General features: G+C 41.8%; 1 protein-coding gene across 5 annotated transcripts in view; it reads left to right on the plus strand.

Annotated features, from left to right (window-relative positions):
* The window catches only part of LOC122620870 (unconventional myosin-VIIa), a 1,106,244-nt gene that overhangs the window by 855,341 nt on the left and 227,526 nt on the right, over nucleotides 1–23,377 (plus strand). For all 5 annotated transcript variants that reach the window (XM_043798541.1, XM_043798540.1, XM_043798542.1 and 2 more), the window contains one exon: nucleotides 9,179–9,477. In XM_043798541.1, coding sequence (XP_043654476.1) covers nucleotides 9,179–9,477 — 299 coding nt within the window. The remainder of the gene's footprint in view (nucleotides 1–9,178; nucleotides 9,478–23,377) is intronic.

The raw sequence follows: 23,377 nt of genomic DNA on the forward strand, positions 1-23,377 counted from the left end.
CTGGCGTCGTGGCTGTGTCAAGGTTACTGATAATGATCTTAGGCTTCTGTGCTGCGCTCTGCTGCACTTCGAGGCCCACTTCAGCAAACTTCCTGTTTGCAACCACCTTTCTTATCTAGTTCGCCGAGGAGGTGCTTATGATTGCACCACCACGCGCTAGCCCTGTCACCTCGTGAACACGAACACCATGTAACGGAGCGATCTCCTACCGAACTTTCTCTGCCATTTCCTTTCGAGAAACATTCGGATCCTTGCTGTGGACCACAGCCGACCAGGTCTCCCTTGCTGCTTGACTTGGCTTACTGCGTATGCGTAGGAGCTGCCGAAGGCAACGGCAAGCTGGGCTATGCAGCTGCATACCCATCAGGAATGTTCACCGTTTTCAGAAATTTTCATGCGACCTGATCTATATTCATTGATATAGTATGGGCTTGTGCCTATTGCAAAAGGCACCGCTTTGTCCCAATTGTCCGCAGAATTCTTTTGAGGTGTGTGAACTGCAGTAAATGAATGTGTCAACGTATACACTAGGGATGCCGGAAATATATCGAAATATCAATATATCGAATAATATTTTTCAAATCAATATATTTATATCGCGATATTGGTTTTGGCGATATATCAAATATGCGATATTTTTCTTGGGTCGTATTTGATACGTTTGCGTTGGTCACATTTGCACTGGAAAAAGCGACCGCGAACCACGACCATGATCGTCATGCAAATAAAAGAAAATTATTCTGATATTAAAAGCGGAACTGCCAAGTGAAAAATATGCGCAAAAACTCTCTACTAACCAAGTGTCCCATATTAAAAATAGGCACTATAATATAAAAGAATAAGCTTAAAAGAAATTAAAAATATATTTAATTTGTTATTTACAAATATATGTACATACATCTTTTTATCGTGGGACGGGTATATTTTTGTTGAAATTAAAGAAAAATTTTAAAATATCGGAAATATTTTATATATCGATATTTTAAAATCAAATTGAAATTTTTTAATATGAATTTAAGAATTATAAATATGCCAATGTTACCGTTGCCAGATAAGGTCCAAGAAAATCTATGTATAACCTCCGGAAAAATCATTCTGATTAAGACTGCTTGGCTAGCGGTGGTCATAGTGCATGATTGCCCCCTTAAACGGAAAGAGGGTGCCATTTACTGAGAATCTCTGCAATTGTTTTTTTGGGTACCAATAATTTTGAATTGTTTTATTGTATTTATGGTGAACCGGCTCTCCATCTGAATATTCAGCCCTTTTAAATCCTTTCCATTATGTACTTTAACATTCGACAACCAATATTTGTCACCTTCCACTCGTGAGATCAAATTCATGTATTCTGCTGACATATAATTTAGTCATAAATATTTTATTCTTTTGGAACATAACTTGCTTTTCCCAATGGTGATCGTCTGTCCAGCTTGCTTAAAATGCCATGTAATTTACCGTTATATCTCCAAATGCTTTTGTAAGGTGTCTGAGGTGTCACGTTAAGCAAGTCATCTAAATAAAGAAACACCTCAAATGGGGCGGGATAACTTGATCTATTTATCTTGACGTAGTTTGAGTGGCATTACATAACCCAAATGGCATACATTTAAAATTGGAACAGTCCTTGTACAGTAAGAACTGTCCTTGTCCCTCGAACCTACATCCAAGGGAACATCCGTTTTAGGCAAACGACTCAAAATGCCCCTGATTTGGGAAAGTGGATAAGCATCCTTTTGTGCGAGTTCCTTTATTTTTCTGCTGTCCAAACATAAACGAAATTTTCCTGGCTTATGCTCTATGACTAAGGGTGATGAACGCGAACTATAAGATTTCTCAATAAGTCCATACTCAATCATTCGGTTTTTTTCCGCATATATCAGTTTCTCCATTGCATATGACACCGGTGATGTCTCTGTTTAACTGCTTTAGCTTGCCCTACATCTATTGAATGGGCTATTAATTTGATTTTTCTTAGTCCTTCATGCGCAAACGATGGAAACCAATTAACCACATTTCCTAACTACGGACAACTCAGATTCAATTGCTGTTAAGTCTATTTCTAATACATTTACCAAATTCGGCGCCAAATCAAATTTACGCCATAAGTCGATCCCTAAGTACAGATTATGCTTTAATGTGGGCGCTATGTATACGTTTTTATCTTCCGTCCTTTGGTCGTAGACCACTGGTAGACAAACTTTTCTCACAATTTCTTGTCTGTTGCCAGCGGCGGTGCTTTCGTATATGTTTTTTTGATTCCCTCATATTTTTCCAAAACCCTTAGCTGAGGGCTGCGAGATCTTTTACTGTTGCACCGTCGTCGTTTAAATCAACGTATTCTGATGAAGACAACGAGTATTCATCTCCATCAGACTTCAATATATTGCCATCCTTGTGGAAATTAATAGAGTTAGGCTGATTCTATCAAATAAAGGTCATACGAGAATGTAAATGATGAGCTAAAAAGAAATGAAAAGGCGTGTATTGTAACATCCATAGTTGATTGAGTGGTGAAATCTTCGCTAAATTGTTGGCCGATTGGGACCCTAGTTGCAGCTAGCGTACAATCGGCATTGGGGGGTTCGTTGGCCAAATAATAAAGCCCTCACTCGATCAGAAAGCCACATTTAATTTAATTTATAGTCCCGTGCCTATTACGTAGATGAACAAGATTTATAATTACTGCATAAACAAATTTAAAAGAAAGAACAACATTCTGAGAGCTCTGGGTGTATGATGCTGCTATGCCAGTATATCTAATGGAAATGAGGTTACACATGGTATAGTAACCTTTTCGCCTTTTCACATAAGGAAAACTAGATTTTTTTATGAAAACATTATAATAATTTTATTCATTTAATAATAAGATAAAAGGAAGTATATAAGGCCATGTTGTCTAGTTGTTAAAAGTAAAAAACAAGAGAAAACGCTATAGTCGAGTTCCCCGACTATCTGATACCCGTTACTCAGCTAGTGAAAGTGCGAAGGAGTCTTCAGCACTGACAGTTTTTGGCGGTTTGTGGGCGCTAGAGTGGGCGTGGCAAAAAGTTTTTTGGCAAATCGATAGAAATTTATACGACTAATACAAAAATGAAAAAATATCAAAACATTTTTCAATAGTGTGGGCGTAGCAGCTTTGGGCGGTTTGTGAGCGTTAGAGTGGGCGTGGCAAAAAGGTTTTTTGGTAAATCGATAGAAATTTATATGACTAATACAAAAATGAAAACATATCAAAACATTTTTCAATAGTGTGGGCGTGGCAGTTTTGGGCGGTTTGTGGGCGTTAGAGTGGGCGTGGCAACATGAATCGACAAACTTGCGCTGCGTCTATGTCTCAGGAGTTAGTATGCTTAATCTCAACTTTCTACCTTTTGTAGTTCCTGAGATCTCGACGTTCATTCGGACGGACAGACGGACAGACGGACGGACAGACGGACAGACGGACGGACAGACGGACATGGCCAGATCGACTCAGCTATTGATCCTGATCATGAATATATATACTTTATATGGTCGGAAACGCTTCCTTCTGCCTGTTACATACTTTTCAACGAATCTAGTATACCCTTTTACTCTACGAGTAACGGGTATAATGAGAATTTAATTTTAGTCAACCTAATTTCATTTAATTATTTTTATCGGTATGTAATTACGTTAGCTACAATTTATTTGTTACATTTTGTTTCTTTAATTTTTAAACCATCCAATATTTTAATTCAATTTCCGGTTTCGGTTGTTAACTTTAATTGAATTTGTTTTCTTTCCTAATTCATGTTTTTAATTTTTTTTTATATCCTGTTTAAATTTCTGTAATTTTGTTTAGTACTATCTTTTATTTCTGTTTCACTAATTTAATTTCACTAAACTTTTGTTGAATGTAACTTTCATTTTCATGTCTTTCACTTTTAATTTGCTCCTCTCAATTCTTTAATTATACCCGTTACTCGTAGAGTAAAAGGGTATACTAGATTCGTTGAAAAGTATGTAACAGGAAGAAGGAAGCGTTTCCGACCATATAAAGTATATATATTCTTGATCAGGATCAGTAGCCGAGTCGATCTGGCAATGTCCGTCTGTCCGTCCGTCTGTCCGTCTGTCCGTCCGTCTGTCCGTCTGTCCGTCTGTCCGTCCGTCTGTCCGTCTGTCCGTATGAACGTCGAGATCTCAGGAACTACAAAAGCTAGAAAGTTGAGATTAAACATACGGACTCCAGGGACATAGACGCAGCGCAAGTTTGTCGATTCATATTTTTTCATTTTTGTATTCGTCTTGTATTAGTTTTGTAGTTTTGTATTTGCCTAAAAACTTTTTGCCACGCCTACTCTAGCGCCCACAAACCGCCAAAAACTGTCAGTGCTGAAGACTCATTCGCACGTTTCCGACCATATAAAGTATATTCTTGATCAGGATCAATAGCCGAGTCGATCTGGCCATGTCCGTCTGTCCGTCCGTCTGTCCGTCTGTCCGTCCGTCTGTCCGTATGAACGTCGAGATCTTAAAAACCACAAAAGCTAGAAAGTTGAGATTAAACATACGGACTCCAGGGACATAGACGCAGCGCAAGTTTGTCGATTCATGTTGCCACGCCCACTGTAACGCCCACAAACCGCCCAAAACTGCCACGTCCACACTTTTGAAAATTGTTTTGATATTTTTTCATTTTTGTATTAGTGTTGTAAATTTCTAACGATTTGCCAAAAAACTTTTTGCCACGCCCACTCTAACGCCCACAAACCGCCCAAAGCTGCCACGCCCACACTTTTGAAAAATGTTTCGATATTTTTTCATTTTTGTATTAGTCTTGTAAATTTCTATCGATTTGCCAAAAAACTTTTTGCCACGCCCACTCTAACGCCCTCAAAGCGACAAAAACCGTCAGTGTTGAAGATTCTCCTTCGCACTTCCACTAGCTGAGTAACGGGTATCAGATAGTCGGGGAACTCGATTATAGCGTTCTCTCTTGTTTTTATTTCTTGCATTACTAATTTATGCTAAGAGTAACGTGTCTAAAAAGTTCCATATGTATTTTAAATTGAAAAAATATATATTTTTTGAAATTCCTATACTATTTTTATACCCGTTACTCGTAGAGTAAAAGGGTATACTAGATTCGTTGAAAAGTATGTAACAGGCAGAAGAAAGCGTTTCCGACCATATAAAGTTCTTGATCAGGATCAATAGCTGAGTCGATCTGGCCATGTCCGTCTGTCCGACCGTCTGTCCGTCCGTATGAACGTCGAGATCTCAGGAACTACAAAAGCTAGAAAATTGAGATTAAACATACAAACTCCAGAGACATAGACGCAGCGCAAGTTTGTTGATTCATGTTGCCACGCACACTCTAACGCCCAGAAACCGCATAAAACTGCCACGCCCACACTTTTAATAAATGCCTATTTCTATCGGAGTACCGAAAATACTTCTTCCACTCCCACTGTAACGCCAACAAAACGCTCTAAACGACACGCGCTTAATAATAACCGTTTATGAAGGCATATTTATTATTGCTCAGTTTATTAGCTGAGTAACGAGTATCTATGACATTTTCTCTTGTCCTTTTTTTTACTAAAAAGATCAGTTTTAATAAGACAATTTCAAAACTCTTTATCTATTCGAGTATTTATCAAAACCGATGGAGTTTTTTATTTACGACTTGAATAGTTTTAGTTTGAATAGTTTAGTTTTCCACTCAGCAGAGGTTTTTTTCTCTGTGGGCCGTAAACGGTAGCGCTTGGAGGCAAAAACATTAGATCCCAGATAGATACGGGCGAGTTCTTTGTACAAATGTCAGCCACGGAACGCCCAAAATGCACGACCGCGAGCATAATCCCCATCATCTACATCATCATGATGGGATCGTAAAAATAACAAGAGAAAACGCTATAGTCGAGTTCCCCGACTATCTGATACCCGTTACTCAGCTAGTGAAAGTGCGAAGGAGTCTTCAGGTCTTTTGGCAAATCGATAGAAATTTATAAGACTAATACAAAAATGAAAAAATATCAAAACATTTTTCAATAGTGTGGGCGTGGCAGTTTTGGTTGGTTTGTGGGCGTTAGAGTGGGCGTGGCAACATGAATCGACAAACTTGCGCTGCGTCTATGTCTCAGGAGTCAGTATGCTTAATCTCAACTTTCTACCTTTTGTAGTTCCTGAGATCTCGACGTTCATACGGACGGACAGACGGACAGACGGACGGACAGACGGACATGGCCAGATCGACTCAACTATTGATCCTGATCATGAATATATATACTTTATATGGTCGGAAACGCTTCCTTCTGCCTGTTACATACTTTTCAACGAATCTAGTATAGCCTTTTACTCTACGAGTAACGGGTATAATAATCAACAAATAAGAAACTTAAAAGAAAAGAATAGAAATAAAAATTAAAAGTAAGAAAATTTAAATGAAAGGCCAGTTAAACTAATTCTTTGTTTTGTACCTTCTTTTTCTTATTTGGTCATGTTAATGCTACTTCTGTTTATTTTTTTTCTGAATTGTTTTTAATCGTGTTAAATGGTAATTAATTGATAATGTGTAACTGGGTGGATATATGTGTATAGTAATATGTAAGTTTGTGCATCACTATTTATGTATGCATAAATAACTGCATTCGAAAATCGCGAATACTGTACAGCAGTATTTTTGGACGTATCCCAAGCATTCGAAAGAGTCTGGCTCGACGGCCTGTGCCCCGGAAGCACACACAAACTCCTTAAGTCTTACCTCTATGACAGGTGCAGTGCGGTGCAACACTGCCACTTCCACTGATCATGTAATTGAGGCTGGAGTCCCCCAAGGCAGCGTTTTTGGGCCAACCTTATACCTCATCTACACAGCCGAAATCCCTACAAATAGTAGCTTAATGGTATCCACATTTGCCGACGATACAGCTATCCTTAGCCATTTTCGGATTGTGTTATTTTTCTTCGAAAATTCAAATTCATCGTTTTTCGGAGTTAAGCGTATTTTTCAACAAAATAGTTGTTTTCTTCTTTTTATTTTTTGCAGAAATTCTTTATAGGGTCCGTACTAAATATTTTTTAATGGGCACAGCCAATGGAATTTTGAAAGGTGATCAACCACTATGAGCAAACCAATATATCCTCGTTTGCTCCTCGGATAGGGACCTAAAATATCTACATATAAACGTTCAAATGGCCTGTCAGATATGGCTGGCTTACCCATAGGAGGCTTTAAGGATTGATTTAGTGCCTTATTGGATTGGCACACATCACAGGCGCGAACATGCGAGCGCACTTGTGACACCATGCCTGGCCAATTAAAGTTACGCCGTATAAGCTCCAAAGTTTTAGCCATGCCACCATCGGCGCTCACTACCGACTCGTGAGCCCGACGAATGACACTTTCTGTTAATCCTTTGGGTATCCATAACTGCACACCTAAATCTGTGCCATCTTCATGTTTAGTTCGAATATATAAATATTTACCTAATACTTTTATATCTGGATATTTTTCTTCCGAAGTTTCTGATTCATTTCTCATTCGGACATAATCTGCCGCATCAAAACATGCAGAGTCGAGATCAATTTCTGGCTCAATCAGCTCAATGTATGACACCTCCTCTACGTGCATTCTTAAAAGGGCGTCTGGCACTATATTTTCACTACTTAGGAGTATGGATTATAGAGAACCTATATCCCTGCAAACGCATAGACCATCTAGCAAACCTGCCTTTAAGACTCGGCTGTCGCATAAGCCATAGAAAACCAGCATGGTCTGTTATGAGCTCTAATTCTTGGAGTTCCATATAACACCTAAACTTTTCAATTGCCAACACAGCCGCCAAGCACTCACGTTCGGTAACGCTATAATTGCGTTGTGCCGTCTTTAATTTTTTGGACATAAATGCCACTGCGCGTTCAACATTGTCATGTGAAAGCAGCACTAACATAGCACCCACCCCAAAATAGCTTGCGTCGCAATGTACTACGTTATTTACGGTATCTCCAATACCATTCTATTACTTTACTTGTCAAGAGAACATGTATGTTTTTGCATACAATAGCAATTTCGCCGTTCAGACTATCTATGGTCAATGCTTTTACTGTGTATAAAAACTCCTGAACTGTAGGGCCATTAACTGTTCCGTCGTATTTTAATCCCCAACTCTGGATGATCTGAGTACTTTCTCTGGACTCAACATTGTGTTCGAGCGCGTGTCACTCGGCCTTGCCGAAGCTGCACTAAAGTGAGACACACGCGGAGGTGGGAGTTGCTGAGAAATATTAGGAGAATGTAAGCCGTTTGAATGGTTTAAGTTGTCGTATTTGGCTTGTATGAAATTTTCGATCCTACTAAAAAATCTGTCATAATCGATTTCTTTAAAATTATATGCAGGCGGATCAAAAATTCGCGGTTGATAACGAATATTTCTATTTTAACCTCTACCACCCCTAGGCTGTCGACCTTGGGTGGATCGTAAATTAATTTTTCGCTGAGTATCTTGGCTTTGTGACTCACAAAAGTCAGCTGCCCCTATCTCCTCATCTACTTGATGGTTTACGGTTACCCCAGTATCGGATTTTCCTTTACTTCGTGTGTTTTTTGGAATAGCACCTTTACAAGTGCTTGCTTCAGGCTCTGAGTAATGCAAGTCCTGTATTTTCAGATTTTGTTATTTTTTTCACAAAAAAATTCAAATTCAAATTCATTGTTTTTCGGAGTTAAGCGTATTTTTCAACCAAATCGTTTTATTTTTTTCTTTTTTTTTTTAATACAATTGGAAGGGCTGTACATTACAGCAGACCATTGTGGTATGTAATACTGCTTAAAGCTCTGACATTTAATGTTGTCGATCTTTGCTGAAGTAAAATCTCAGGATATTTACGGATCGCCCTTGATAGTGTATATATAGTAAATCAAGTGGCTGTTTGTCAAAAAATTAATATTAGAACATTTGTGTATTTAAGGTGCGATTGTGACATTATCCTCGTTTAGAGGTAATTTTCTTTTGGTTTAAATTGTTGAACAACAATATTTACTAATAATACTATAATAGCTCCGAGAGCAACAAACAACTGATTATAAAGGTTAAGATCGTACAAAAAGACACACATCTACCCAGAGGTCTATGTAATTAAAACAATGTGTATATAAATAACGCCCACCATGCCTAAACATATTTTTAACCTGATAATTTATTTATTACAGGCGAATCCATAAAGCGTGCAGAAGATGAACATGTTCGAATAATTCAATCAATAATGGACAAATGTATGAAAAAGGAATCTTTATTAAATGAACTTTATCTTCAATTGATAAAACAGACCACGGATCATCCAGATGCAAATTCAAGAGTAAATTTAAAAAATTGGGCACTTTTATGTGTACTGTGTAGCGTAATTTTGCCGTCAATGAAGGCTGTTCGAAAATACCTAATTGCTCATTTGAAAAGATGCTCAAGTGATTTTTTATCTGAGGAGGGTAAATACGCACGATTTGCAGAAACCGTAAGTACCGTTCACCTTATCTAATCAAAACGATTTACTCAGATATATGAAAATTATTCGCATTATCCAAAAAGGTACATCAAATTAAAGGAAAGGAAGCTTATAAGTTATTAAGTGGAGTGGGAGGTTGGCAATAATATATCCCTCGCCGTTGTCTCCCAGTGTAGGTAGCCGGTTGGCTGTTGCTGGTTGTCCAGTGGGGGGCCGGTTGGCCGTCCTGTTTCTATGATGAAATAGAATGATTACGTTGGAAGGAGACTGTCCTTCAATACCGCTGGCCTGGAGACTCAGCCGGTATATTTTGTAATAAAAAGGTTTAACGGCTAAGTGCCGGAGTTTCGTCATATGAGCTTGTGCTCTTTATTAATTGAATATAAAATCAGAACTGAACTTAAGAACTAACAAAAGCTCATGCATGACCAGATGCCCGTGTCAGACCGCTGACCATGCACATTTTGCAGAAGTCATACAATCGCTGCTAGCCAATGGGACAAAGCCACGGCCCATAAGGGCGCAATATGTTGGCTCAGCTCTCGGGCCAATTAGGGTGGACCCAATTTGGGGTGGACCATACATGAGTGGAGTAATAATTATAATATAAAATGCTTAATATTAATAAATTATGGGTAATAAAATGATTAATATTAATAGGAGGAATAAAAATAGGCCTGCTGATGCTAACCTGGGAGTTCGTTGTTAACTACTCCCCCCTTAAATTAGACGCCGTCCTCGGTGACAGCCAATTCGTCAATGGATTTTTGCAACTGGGATGCCTTCCGTTTGCGCCTGCAGTGTTCTTGCAGCAGGACCAAGCCGCATAACGTGAAGCTAACGGCGACTCCCGCGACGAACCAGATTTTTGGTGCACCTCCCGCGGACACGTCCTCTCTGAGCTCCTGCATCAGCCGCAGGTTGTGCTCGTTCATCCGCTGTAGTAGCGGCAGACTCAGTATTTGATCATGTCCGGTGATGTTGATTAATGGGGAGGCCGCGATTCCAGGGATCTTATCCACAGCGTAATTGAGGTTCAAATACACTGAGCCGTTGATGACTGCCTTCCGTTCGAAGGTAATAAGGTGGGTCCCTATTACGGTTGTTGTAGGCCCGTCATCGATAGTAATCCTCGTAAATTTCTCGTTGACGATTATTACTCCATCGTCCATGATTGTAAGGAGCTCTAGATTGCTGGGCTGCGTCCGGCATGTAGCCACACCGCCGGCATGTAACTGCCTGGCGCAGGTGTCGTGAACCGCCTTTTTGCAGAACGTGGCCAAGTTGGTAGACGCGCAATCTGAAACTGCTAGGACTCCGTCATCACATTCCGCCAAGACGTTTTCTTCAATTTGTAACATGGTATGGTAGTGAGCAACAGGAAAGAGCAGGACTTTTTTACAAATGAACTTAACTTTAGGATATTGAACAATTACATGGATAAAAATATTAGATTGAAAAATCTTAATCTTAGATACATCCATAAGACTAACTATGGGGACCTCTGTGAGCTTTTCGTCGAAGATAGATTTAAGGTCATTGTGATTAAAAATAACTGGATTTATCATATTGTTTTTTGCGAGTGTGATCGTGAGCATGCAATTTTGTATTTCTGAAATTAGTATTCTATTTCTGGCTAAGAGGGTCTCGAAAAGGTGGCCGGCGTCAACCAACCCGTCCCTTTTCTCTTTGAGGATTCTGTTTACTGTGACTGTGAGTTGGTTAATATGTTTTTGCGTTTGTGTTTATTACTACCTGCCTATTGTTTGCCTCTATTAGGGCTGCTTTGTTAGCTTTGATTCTAAAGAGGTCCTCCGCGTCGGGCGTGCCCGCCACGACCTTGAGTGCCGAGCCCAGGAAATCCAGGCTCCTGGCCATTCTACGGTGCACGGTAATTTCATCCAGCATGTTCTGGGCATGGTTGATGTCGACTTCCAGAAGTTTCCTCATGTGGGACTGTGGGAACAGTTCAAGCATTCTGACTGTAGAGTCAATTATGCTAGAAAACTCAAGACAGATTTGTCGAGTGCCTAATCAGGCCATACTGTTCCCATACTAATACATTCCCGTCTAACACCGGGATGTATTTTGCATGCGAGAAGTCGGTGACTCGCGCGCTTGCGGTGGTTAGAAGTATGATGGATATTACGGCAAGCCTGTGGAAATTATAGCAAATGGTGAGTGTGTAATATACATATAAGGTGAATGCGGCAGATGAAATGCCTATTTGATATTGTCCTTATGGACCACCCTCCCCCTAATGAGAACAGATGTTCCCAGATCTGCTTCCACACGCTCTTCTGAATAAAGCGGAGTCAATTTGTTACCTAACCTTTTTTTGTTACGTAGGTGTACTTTTTCACCAACTTCAAAGATTCGATTTTGTCTAGAAGGGTTAATTCTGTCCAGGTTTGTCTATCTTTGATTGCCAACATGATCTCGTCATTGCCAGCGTGGATAACCTCCACTGGTCTAAACTTTGTGACCGAATGTAGCGACCTGTTGTATTCTATCGTAGCCCGTGAGATCAATTCCACAGTATCCTCTATTTTTTGATCAATGTTGAGGCATCTGGCGATTTCTGCCAGTGTACTGTAAAACCTTTCAATTTGGCCATTGGAGCTACTGTGTAGCGGTGGCGCATTGACAACATCGATGCTGTATTGGTTTTTAAGCAACGACGTGATTGTCTCAGAGTTGAAAGAGGCTTCGTTGTCGCAGTATATGGTTTTGATATTTGGGTAGAAGTTTACCAATTGGAGAATAAGGGCTCGTACATCGATGATTGCCCTAGAAACTAAGGGTTGTACGATGGCGAATTTGGACAATTTGTCAATACAGGTTAAGAAGATTTTTCTGTCAGTGGAAAATATGTCGATATGCAACATTTCTCCAACGTATGAAGGTATAGGGGTATTTCCTAATTCCTGTTTCTTAGGATGGCGGTCGTATTTGGCTTTATTGCAGACTTTGCAATTTGCGACCACTTCGCTAGCTAGTTTAGACATATTCGGGAAGTAATAATCCCGGAGGATTTGTTTAGCGTTCTCTTATGCAGCCCGATGGGCGCGATTTGGCTCGGTGTTAGTGATTTCAAGCTGTTCATAGACGTTGGTAATATCACTGACGAAGGCTTTACATGTCAAAACTTTGTCGCAGGAAACTCCTGCCTCAAGGCATGTTGAATACGCGCCAGGGTAGGGAAATCACAGTAAATCGCGTTCACGACATTGGCGTTGACAATTTCTTTAACGGATTCTACAAGCGAGTCTATGTCATTAAAGTTAATGATATGGCGAGTTCTATTTCCGAAGATTATGAAGTCTCGCCGAAGCGGTTGGTTTGCTTCTTCCAAAATGATTTGGTTTCTGATGCAGTTCAGAGGTTTGTCTGTGGTTTCTATAGTGTACGAAAGGGAAAGCTCACTATGCACCGTGGCTGCATCGGACTGGGCCTCAGCCTCTAAGTTGTTTAGGGGTTGTCGAGATAGCGCGTCCGCTACCAGGTTCTGTTTTCCCGGTGTTTAAAATACTTTCCCGTTGTTCTCATCAATAAATGCTTTCCATCGCTTAATCTTAGCGTTGGTGTTTTTCTCGGATACCGCGTATGTGAGGGGCTGGGGATCTGTAAAGATCCTTACCTCTTTGGTACCGTATAGGTAATTTTGAAGTTTGCCTATTGCCCAGACTATCGCCAACAATTCTCTTTCGTTGGTGGCGTAGTTCAGTTCGCAGTCTTTCAGCGTACGAGAGATCATGGTGATGGGCCTCTTGTTCTGGGACAAGACCGCGCCTATACCACTGCCTGAAGCGTCGGTGGTAAAGTCAAATGGTAATTTGAAATCGGGGTACGTCAAAATGACATCTTCTGATGCTAGGATGTCACGCAGGTGATCAAACGCATTGCGATGGGTTTCATCAAATGTAACAGGAACTTTTTTCGACATGTTTATACTCACTGTACCGTTTTCCCCTTTGAGAATATGAGTGAGAGGCCTGGCAATGGAGGCAAAATTCTTCACAAAGCTTCTGTAATAGCTTGCCAGGCCGAGGAAAGACCTAAGGCTAAACAGATTTTTGGGTTCGGGGAACTCTTTTATCGCCCTGACTTTTTCAGGGTCTGTTTTCGTTCCCCTCCTAGTGACTATGAAGCCTAAGAATTCTACGCTTTCTTTAAAGAATTTAGTCTTTTCTCGTGCCACCTTCATGTTGGCCTCGAGCAGTCGCTTAAGCACTATATCGATGTGCTTAACATGTTCGGTTTCGTTTTCTGAAAATATAATGACGTCATCGACATAGACGTAACATATCGTGCCTATTTCTTCCCTCAGCACATCATCGATGGCTCTTTGGAATATGCTACCTGCGTTTTTTAATCCGAAAGGTAATCGGCAAAACTCGTATTTCCCTCCGTTAACTGAGAAAGAGGTTTTTTCCCGGTCCTTCTCGGTCCCTAGTATATCTGGTGATACCCTGACCTTAAGTCTAGGGTAGTAAAGTATCTGGCTTTTCCCAAGTTCGCTAAAATCATGGGAATGCTTGGCATAGGGTAGCGGTCAGCAATTGTTTGTTCATTTAGTTTCCTAAAGTCGATTACCAAGCGCTTATTTTTGATGCCGTTATCGTCAGTCCCTTTTTTGTCAACTACCCAAGCAGGGCTGTTGTATGGGGATCTGGAAGGCCTTATTATGCCATTGCTCAGCAGCTCCTTGATCTCGTTGTTAACAAAGTCTGCTGCCCCCATGGGGTAGGGGTATAATCTGCAGTAGACGGGTTCGTCACTCTTAGTTCGAATAGTGGCGGTGACCGAGGTGTTGAAAGTTAGCGCCTCGTTAGAGGTCGAAAACACCTTTATTCTTTTCAGAATAACATTTTTAAATTCGGCTTTCACCGAATTTGGTACCACTATGTCATCAAGTTTAGTGAAATTAACGTTTTCACAGTCAAAGAATTTGAGCTTTTCAGTGACGTTTGCGTATTTTATTACGCTGTCGCCTAAGTTCAATGCCACTCCTGCTCGCGTTAGCGAGTCTAAGCCTATTATAGCATCGAACGTGCTCAGTGTGTCCAACAGGAAAAATGGGGCGTCTAACCCAAAAATGCGCATTATGCACTTGTTCTTGACGTCACTGGAGCCGTGAATAGAGCTCACAGTAAAGGGGGTCTCGACCGGCATTACATTTCTTAGCTCCTTTACGGGCTTAAGGTAATTCTTTGCCGCCCCCGTGTCGATAAGTATTTTTAGTGTTCTACCAGCCAACTGTCGTGCGATGAACGGCAGTCGGGAGCGTTCTCTAAAAAATGTAGCAGATCTTTAAGTTCGTCGGAGTCGTTACCTTCTTCAATGCTGGCGACTTCCGCTTCAGCTGTGACGGAATACCCTGACTCTTCCTGCTCGTGGGATTGAGTTATATTATTAACACGCTGGCGTCTTTGTCCCGAATAACGCTGAGATGAATTCCGTCTTTTGTTGTTGCTATTATTCTAAAGCTTTCCCCAATTTGTTTCCTGCCTAGATTTGGCTGTCGAAGGGTCGATCTCCAAAGGCTGTACTTTGTTATGGTCTACAATTTCGGGGTCCCCGCGCTTCTGCCAGGGGCTGTCCTCTTGGGGCTTGCTTTGGAATTGCTTAGGAATGAAGTGTGGATTTTTATCCTCTCCTTTCCATTGCTTTCCCTGAAATTTATTAGTACGCCTTTTGCCATCGTGCACAAGAGCCCTGTCTTCGATGGCCTTCGCGTATGACGCCGCGAATGCACTTCTTTCAATGCTATTTTCAGCCTCCCGCGCAAGCGCTAACGCAGTCGTAAGGTCTTTTGGTTGTGCTGGTAGCACCAGTGCTTTGAGCGGTCTTTTCAGCCCAGCAATAAATGCGTGTAGGGCATCGTCCCTAACCTCCTTATTTAAGATAGTTGCCGTGTCCGCACTATGCGACATAACTATTTTGTTCGTGACGAGCGTGAGTTTCCTCTCGACCTCGTCATAGTATGCCATAAGATCGGCATCACGTTGTTGAACCATCTCGAGATTTTGACGTAATACTCGTAGGGACGTTTTGTCCGCGTATGTGCAGTCCAGCCTAGCCAGAATTGCATCGAAATTTAGCACAGTATTATGTGACGTGAGGAGCGCTCGCGCGTTACCAAAAATTTTGTTTTTAATAATTACCACTGCTTCATAGTGGGCCTCGCTGCCCTTGTATCTCTTGAATACCTCGTACGCATCTGATGCGGCCTGCCTCCAAGACACGTATTCATCGTGGCTGCTAAAGGCTGGGAGCGATTTCACAATATCTAACTTGACATCACACTTTATGATGGGATCCGGCGTTACCCTTTCATAAACTTCTACTTGGGGTGCCTGCACAGTTAACGAGCTGACCTGGTTTCTAACTGATTCCATTTCTGCCCGCCAGCGCTGCTCCTGTGCGGTTAGCGCGGCGTTGACGGTATTTGTTATGAGCGCTTGGACCATTTCTGCATTCATTTCTAATGAGTCTGGATGTCTCACTGCGGGGCAAAATCCGATTTCTTCACTATCGTCACTGTCTACTTCTTGCTTCACTTCCCTATATTCCCAATTCATCGGCCGCAAATGAAGCTGAGTGAATTAATTGGCAGTAATATGGGTGGCGAATAAAGGTAAAATTTGCGTTTCGCGCACCGCTTTTAGTTGGCCAACACTTGTAGCTAAGTCAGGGTCTGGCGACGATGTACAATATTTTAGAGGAGTCACAACACAGTGGGCGAAGTATAACAAATTTGAGAGAAAATATAATAATAAACCCGCAGCATTTATATGTGTAAAACTTAGCAATCGTTTGCTGGAGTTGCTGCACAGAGAGTGGAGTCACAGAAAATTCGAGAAAACATCACAATAAAAACGCTGAGTTATACATCCCAAGAAAAATTCCAGTTGGGAAATGGTTGGAGCGAAGCACAGGCTTAGCAAACACACAGATGCACTGGGCACAAAATTTCTACGTTTCTTTATTTAAAATTAGACACATGCAAATTAAGTAAATTCACAGAATACTCCAGGAGAAAGGTGCGGGGCATAATCGCCACACAAAAATTCAAAGAAATATATATATCGGGATTTTACACTGTACGGAATTTTTACTGGCGTATTACTGGCGTATCGTTTATTACAGTATCACGACCTGGTGCTATCTTAGTCGCACAGTCACTTACATTTTATGATCTAGGTTCGAAGAGTAGTTGGGCGTCAGTTATTAAGTGGAGTGGGAGGTTGGCAATAATATATCCCTCGCCGTTGTCTCCCAGTGTAGGTAGCCGGTTGGCTGTTGCTGGTTGTCCAGTGGGGGGCCGGTTGGCCGTCCTGTTTCTATGATGAAATAGAATGATTACGTTGGAAGGAGACTGTCCTTCAATACCGCTGGCCTGGAGACTCAGCCGGTATATTTTGTAATAAAAAGGTTTAACGGCTAAGTGCCGGAGTTTCGTTATATGAGCTTGTGCTCTTTATTAATTGAATATAAAATCAGAACTGAACTTAAGAACTAACAAAAGCTCATGCATGACCGGATGCCCGTGGCAGACCGCTGACCATACACATTTTGCAGAAATCATACGATCGCTGCTAGCCAATGGGACAAAGCCACGGCCCATAAGGGCGCAATAGGGTGGACCCAATTTGGGGTGGACCATACATGAGTGGAGTAATAATTATAATATTAAATGCTTAATATTAATAAATTATGGGTAAATGGCGGCTGCGCTGCTCGCAACAACAATGTGTTGCCTGCGGACGCAGCACATTGTAACCGGCGCGGCCGTCAAATACGTCGTCGAGTTAGTGGGTAAGGCGGGGGGGCGAAGTCAGCGTTTTTGAGGAATGCACTTTGAAGTGACTGACCGTCGAGTGGCGCAACGGGGAGAGCGCTTGTATGAGAGGCGGTCGATAGGGGATGGGGGAAGATACTTGAAGACGCTTCATAACTCCTCCCCCCTCAAGATCTGCGTCCCGCAAATTAAAGGGCTTTCGGTGCCCGGACAGCGTCTATCGTCTCCGAGCTCGGGGTGCTGTTTGTCACTGCAGGGATACATGCAGAGTCGAGATCAATTTCTGGCTCAATCAGCTCAATGTATGACACCTCCTCTACGTGCATTCTTGAAAGGGCGTCTGGCACTATATTTTCACTACTTAGGAGTATGGATTATAGAGAACCTATAGCCCTGCAAACGCATAGACCATCTAGCCAACCTGCCTTTAAGATTCGGCTGTCGCATAAGCCATAGAAAACCAGTATGGTCTGTTATGAGCTCTAATTCTTGGAGCTCCATATAACACCTAAACTTTTCAATTGCCAACACAGCCGCCAAGCACTCACGTTCGGTAACGCTATAATTGCGTTGTGCCGTCTTTAATTTTTTGGACATAAATGCCACTGCGCGTTCAACATTGTCATGTGAAAGCAGCACTAACACAGCACCCACCCCACAATAGCTTGCGTCGCAATGTACTTCGTTATTTACGGTATCTCCAATACCCTTCTCTTGCTTTTCTTGTCAAGAGAACATGTAACATGCATACAATAGCAATATCATCGTTTAGACTATATATGGTTAATCTGACCATAAATCTGAGTGGAAATTTACTTTGACCCTCGCAGTAACCTCCTTCAGTTGCCTCAGGGACTCGTGTGTGGCATCAAACAGTCCAACGTTTATCTGCACTTGTTGGTAGGCCGATTTTACGTCATTTTCCTGAGTATGAAGAAAATCGTCCCAGTCTGACGCATCCGGTGAGCCCGCAATCCAGTTCCAGGCGGACCCAATCCAGTGCAGCGATCGACGTCTACGCTGTGTACCCGTCAGTCTTGACAGGCCCTCCTGTGACTCCTCCAGGTAGTGCGCCACCAGCGCTGCAATCCTGGGATCCTGGGAGCTGCACCGCCTCGCGTTGAGCCTCCTGGATCAGCGACTCGAGCCTTCCCAAGCCGATTACATGTGTCAGCTTGAAATGGCCGTTGACACGCCATACTCATAAGAATAGTCTTATGAGTAATATTCTTTTTTATGGTGTTACTTAAATTAGCTTAGAGGTAAGGTATTAAGTTCGTAAAGGTTAAGAAATGCTTGTTTCGTTTTGTAAGGGTGCGTGAATTATTGGTGTGTTTAAATTATGGTAAAAGTGTTTTTGAATTGTATAATCAAGGTCGTGTAGGGGAAACGTTGCTTCTCCTTTGTTTTTTTTTATTGGCAACGAATATATTGTCCCCCTCGTTATATGAGATAGGCTCAGGCCCTATTTTACTATGAGCCGCGTTTGCGAGCTCTTGTTCTATTCCCGAAAGTTCGGATACTTCGTCGGTTCCTGGTGGAATTTCCGCAGTACCTTGTTAATCCACCTACAGGAGTTGTCCTGCACCTGTGCCTGTCGTACAGTGGCCAGCGGTTGGCGTGACAGCGCGTCGGCGACCAGGTTTTGCGTCCCGCGTCGGTACTTGAAGTCCTATTGGAACTACTGCAATTCCAGGGCCCACCGAGCGATCCGGCCTGTGCGGTTGTTAATGGAATTTAGCCACTTGAGTGTGTGGTGGTCAGTGATCACCTCGAATCGGTATCCTTCGAGGTAACAGCGCATTTTGCTGACTGCCCAAACTATTGCCAGGCATTCCTTCTCGGTGACGGAATAGTTCCCTTCGGCGGTATTCAGCCGGCGGCTGGCGTATGCGATGACACATTCCTGCCCTCTATGGTTTGGGTGAGTACGGCACCAATGCCGTAGTCGCTGGCGTCCGTCTGCAATATAAATGTCTCTTCGATGTCGGGACATGCGGCGGAGCTCCTTGAGGTTCGTCGGCGGCCTCAGTTCCCGTATGGCGGCGACTTTGTGGGGGTTCGTGTGGATTCCGGCCTCGCTGATGACGTGTCCGAGATATCGTATACTCCGCTGAAAGAACTGGCACTTGTCTCGGTTGAGACGGAGGTTGGCTTTTCTCAGACGTCGGAACACCTCCCGTAAGTTCCGTACGTGCTCCTGGAGTGTAGACCCAACCACGATGGAGTCATCGAGATAGGCAAAGGCATGCGACTCCATGACCGGGCCAATAACAGTGTCTAGGGCCCGCTGAAAAGTCGCAGGGGTCGAGTGCAAGCCGAATGGCATCACCTTCCAGTGGAACAGTCCACGGCCGGGGAACGCGGTGCATTCACGGCTGGCGGCGGCAACTGGTATCTGCCAATATCCATTCTTCAGATCCAGCGACGAGATGAAACGGGCATGTCGTAGCCGCTCCAGGACGTGGTGGATCCTGGGCAACGAATACGCATCGGGGACTGAGTTTTCGTTAAGCTGCCTGTAGTCGACGCATATCCTGACGTCACCGTTCTTCTTAGCGGGGTTCCTGACGGGGTTCCGTGTGTGCCCGTGATGCGGCTTCTTGTGGTTCGGGACGCGATTCATGTTGCCACGCCCACTTTAACGCCCACAAACAGCCCAAAACTGCCACGCCCACACTTTTGAATAATGTTTTGATATATTTTCATTTTTGTATTAGTCTTGTAAACTTCTAACGATTTGCAAAAAAACTTTTTGCCACGCCCACTCTAACGCCCACAAACCGCCAAAGCTGCCACGCCCACACATTTGAAAAAAGTTTTGATATTATTTTATTTTTTTGTAGTATTCTTGTAAATTTCTATCGATTTGCTAAAACCCTTTTTGCCACGCCCTCTCTAACGCCCACTCTTCGTCGCACTTCAAATAGCTGAGTAACGGGTATGAGATAGTCGGGAAACTGGACTATAGCGTTCTCTCTTGTTATACCCGTTACTCGTAGAGTAAAAGGGTATACTAGATTCGTTGAAAAGTATGTAACAGGCAGAAGGAAGCGTTTCCGACCAAATAAAGTATATATATTCTTGATCAGGATCAGTAGCCGAGTCGATCTGGCCATGTCCGTCTGTCCGTCCGTCTGTCTGTCCGTCTGTCCGTCTGTCCGTATGAACGTCGAGATCTCAGGAACTACAAAAGGTAGAAAGTTGAGATTAAGAATACAGACTCCAGGGACATAGACGCAGCGCAAGTTTGTCGATTCATGTTGCCACGCCCACTCTAACGCCCACAAACCGCCAAAAACTGCCACGCCCACACTTTTGAAAAAGGTTTTGATATTTTTTCATTTTTGTATTAGTCTTGTAAATTTCTATCGATTTGCCAAAAAACTTTTTGCCACGCCCACTCTAACGCCCACAGACCGTCAAAAACTGCCACGCCCACACTTTTGAAAAAGGTTTTAATATTTTTTCATTTTTGTATTAGTCTTGTACATTTCTATCGATTTGCCAAACAACTTTTTGCCACGCCCACTCTAACGCCCACAAACCGCCCAAAACTGCCACGCCCACACTTTTGAAAAATGTTTTGATATTTTTTCATTTTTTGTATTAGTCTTGTAAATTTCTAACGATTTGCCAAACAACTTTTTGCCACGCCCACTCTTGCGCCCACAAACCGCCAAAAACTGTCAGTTCTGAAGACTCTCCTTCGCACTTCCACTAGCTGAGTAACGGGTATCAGATAGTCGGGGAACTCGACTATAGCATTCTCTCTTGTTTTTTTCTTATCTCTTAAGTCTACCGTTTAAATAATTTACCCATATTGTTGTTGTTATTAGAAATACAATAACATTTTTTTTTTCATAGTAAGGATAATAAAACTGCCTCTTAGAAAAAATATATTGGTATTCCAATCTGTAATACTATTGAAAATTTCGTGTGTTAAACATTGCGCTCTGCAAAAAAAAAACATACTGTTCGAATTAATAGTGGTTTGGGCTCGTAATTGACCTGCAAAGGCGCTGCAAATTGATTATAAGCCAATTCGGAAGGAGGTAAAGAAAAATATATAGTTTGCAAAAACTGGGAATGTAGATCCGCCTTTGTCTGATTCGATGTTATCGAAGTATTTTTAAAAAGCGAGAAAGGGTAAAAATTGAGAAAAATTGTAGTTTTTCTAGCACTGAGCATTGAGCATGGTAAGTATAACCGATCACTGAAATATTTAAAAAGGACAGAGAACCTGTATCTTGGAATTTCTTAAAGGGCCTATTGAGATAAAAGGATTAGTTAGAGATAGTTAGTAAATCGAAAAAGTATACCTAATATCTAATTCCTGTTTGAAAACTGTAGTCGAGGTCCTTAAATATTAATTATCAGTAAATTATGTAGTGGAAGGGCTTGAAGTGTTTAAATTTGGCCGTGACAGTCATAGATAATTTGTGGGCGACAGAGTGGGCCTGACCAATACGGTCGGCCTAGAGGGGACGTGGTTAAAGTGTGTTTTGGTATACCGATAGGACTTGGCGATAGAACGAAAAAAATTCAACAATTGTTTCAAAAGTATGAGCGTGGCAGTTTTAAGCGAGCCTTTACTTTTTGTTGAATTTAGTATACTCTTTTACTTTACGAGTAACGGGTATAAAAACGGCAAAGTATCGACAATCAGTATATGAACCAGGTTCAAAATACTGCTGATCATAGGAAACATAAAAAAACGCTATGTGAAATGTCTGTGAAATCTGTGCGTCTCATACAAGGTACAGAATTCCACTTCAAACAGTGCAATCACGCTTTGGCATTCTCTGCAGGAGAAATAAGAAGGAATTCTGTTGAAAAATTAAAATGGGGTCAGCAAGGTATAAGCCAGCAATGAACTAGAGTTTCGTATAACGTTTAAACGGCTGCTGCAGAAATGTGTATATTAAGGCTAAGCCTGAACCACTGGCAATACAATTTAAATCAATTTTGCACTTTTTCGTAATAGCTCTCACAATCAAAGAAGACCTAGATAGGGACCAATTGAAAGTAGAAGTGCAAGCAGCGATAAGCAGCTGCAAGAATGGCAGGAAACTTGGACAAGATTTGGCCAAGGTTGCTAAAAAACGTATCGACAATGGAACTATAATCCAAAATGGGATGCACAAGCGTTCGAGTGCTTTTTGCTCAACGAAGTATGTATTCATACATGGTCGGAAAAGATATCATCGAATTTTGTTTATCAGCAATTAGAATAGACCACGAGTAAACACAACTTAAAGTCAATAATATTAATAAACAGGCCCACCCTAATTGACCAACTTGAGGAACTTCCGAATTTATAGTCACCGTTTATAAGAATGTGTTGTTGGATATGATTCGTTAGGAAGGACCCAATTCATGTACATAAGGCAAGATAAAAGCAGATCGATTGCGAAGCAAAGCGGAGGAGAAAGAAAGTAATTTGTTTTCGCGGCAGTTCACCTTTTGGTGCTTTAATCTTTTATCCGTCACTGCATCAGCTCGTTGGTAGCGATTTCACCGATGGATGCGGCAATTTCAAAGTGAATAACAATTTAAAACATTTTGTTATACATAAGGCGATTAAACTGAAATGCAATACAAATCGTCTTGCTTGGTTCAGAAGTGATTGAGCCGATAGATTCGCGCAAGCTGTAGCATATAAAAGATCAGCAAATAATCAAAATCCATTGTTGCCCCCTGTTTCGTTCCGTCACCAACCGTCCGCGCCTGCCCGTTCACGATCGGCTGGTAGTTTGCTTTCCACTTGTTTTCGGGAATGTGTTATGTTATGTTATATGTTATGTGCGCAAAACTTACTTATAATTCATTTTTTGTATGTTTTATTTTCGTCCTGCCAAATGTTATATTTGTTTAATTATACCCGTTACTCGTAGAGTAAAAGGGTATACTAGATTCGTTGAAAAGTATGTAACAGGCAGAAGGAAGCGTTTCCGACCAAATAAAGTATATATATTCTTGATCAGGATCAATAGCCGAGTCGATCTGGCCATGTCCGTCTGTCCGTCCGTCTGTCTGTCCGTCGAGATCTCAGGAACTACAAAAGGTAGAAAGTTGAGACTAAGCATACAGACTCCAGAGACA

The sequence above is a fragment of the Drosophila teissieri genome, chromosome 3R, assembly GCF_016746235.2.
Source record: "Drosophila teissieri strain GT53w chromosome 3R, Prin_Dtei_1.1, whole genome shotgun sequence".
NCBI lineage: Eukaryota > Metazoa > Arthropoda > Insecta > Diptera > Drosophilidae > Drosophila > Drosophila teissieri.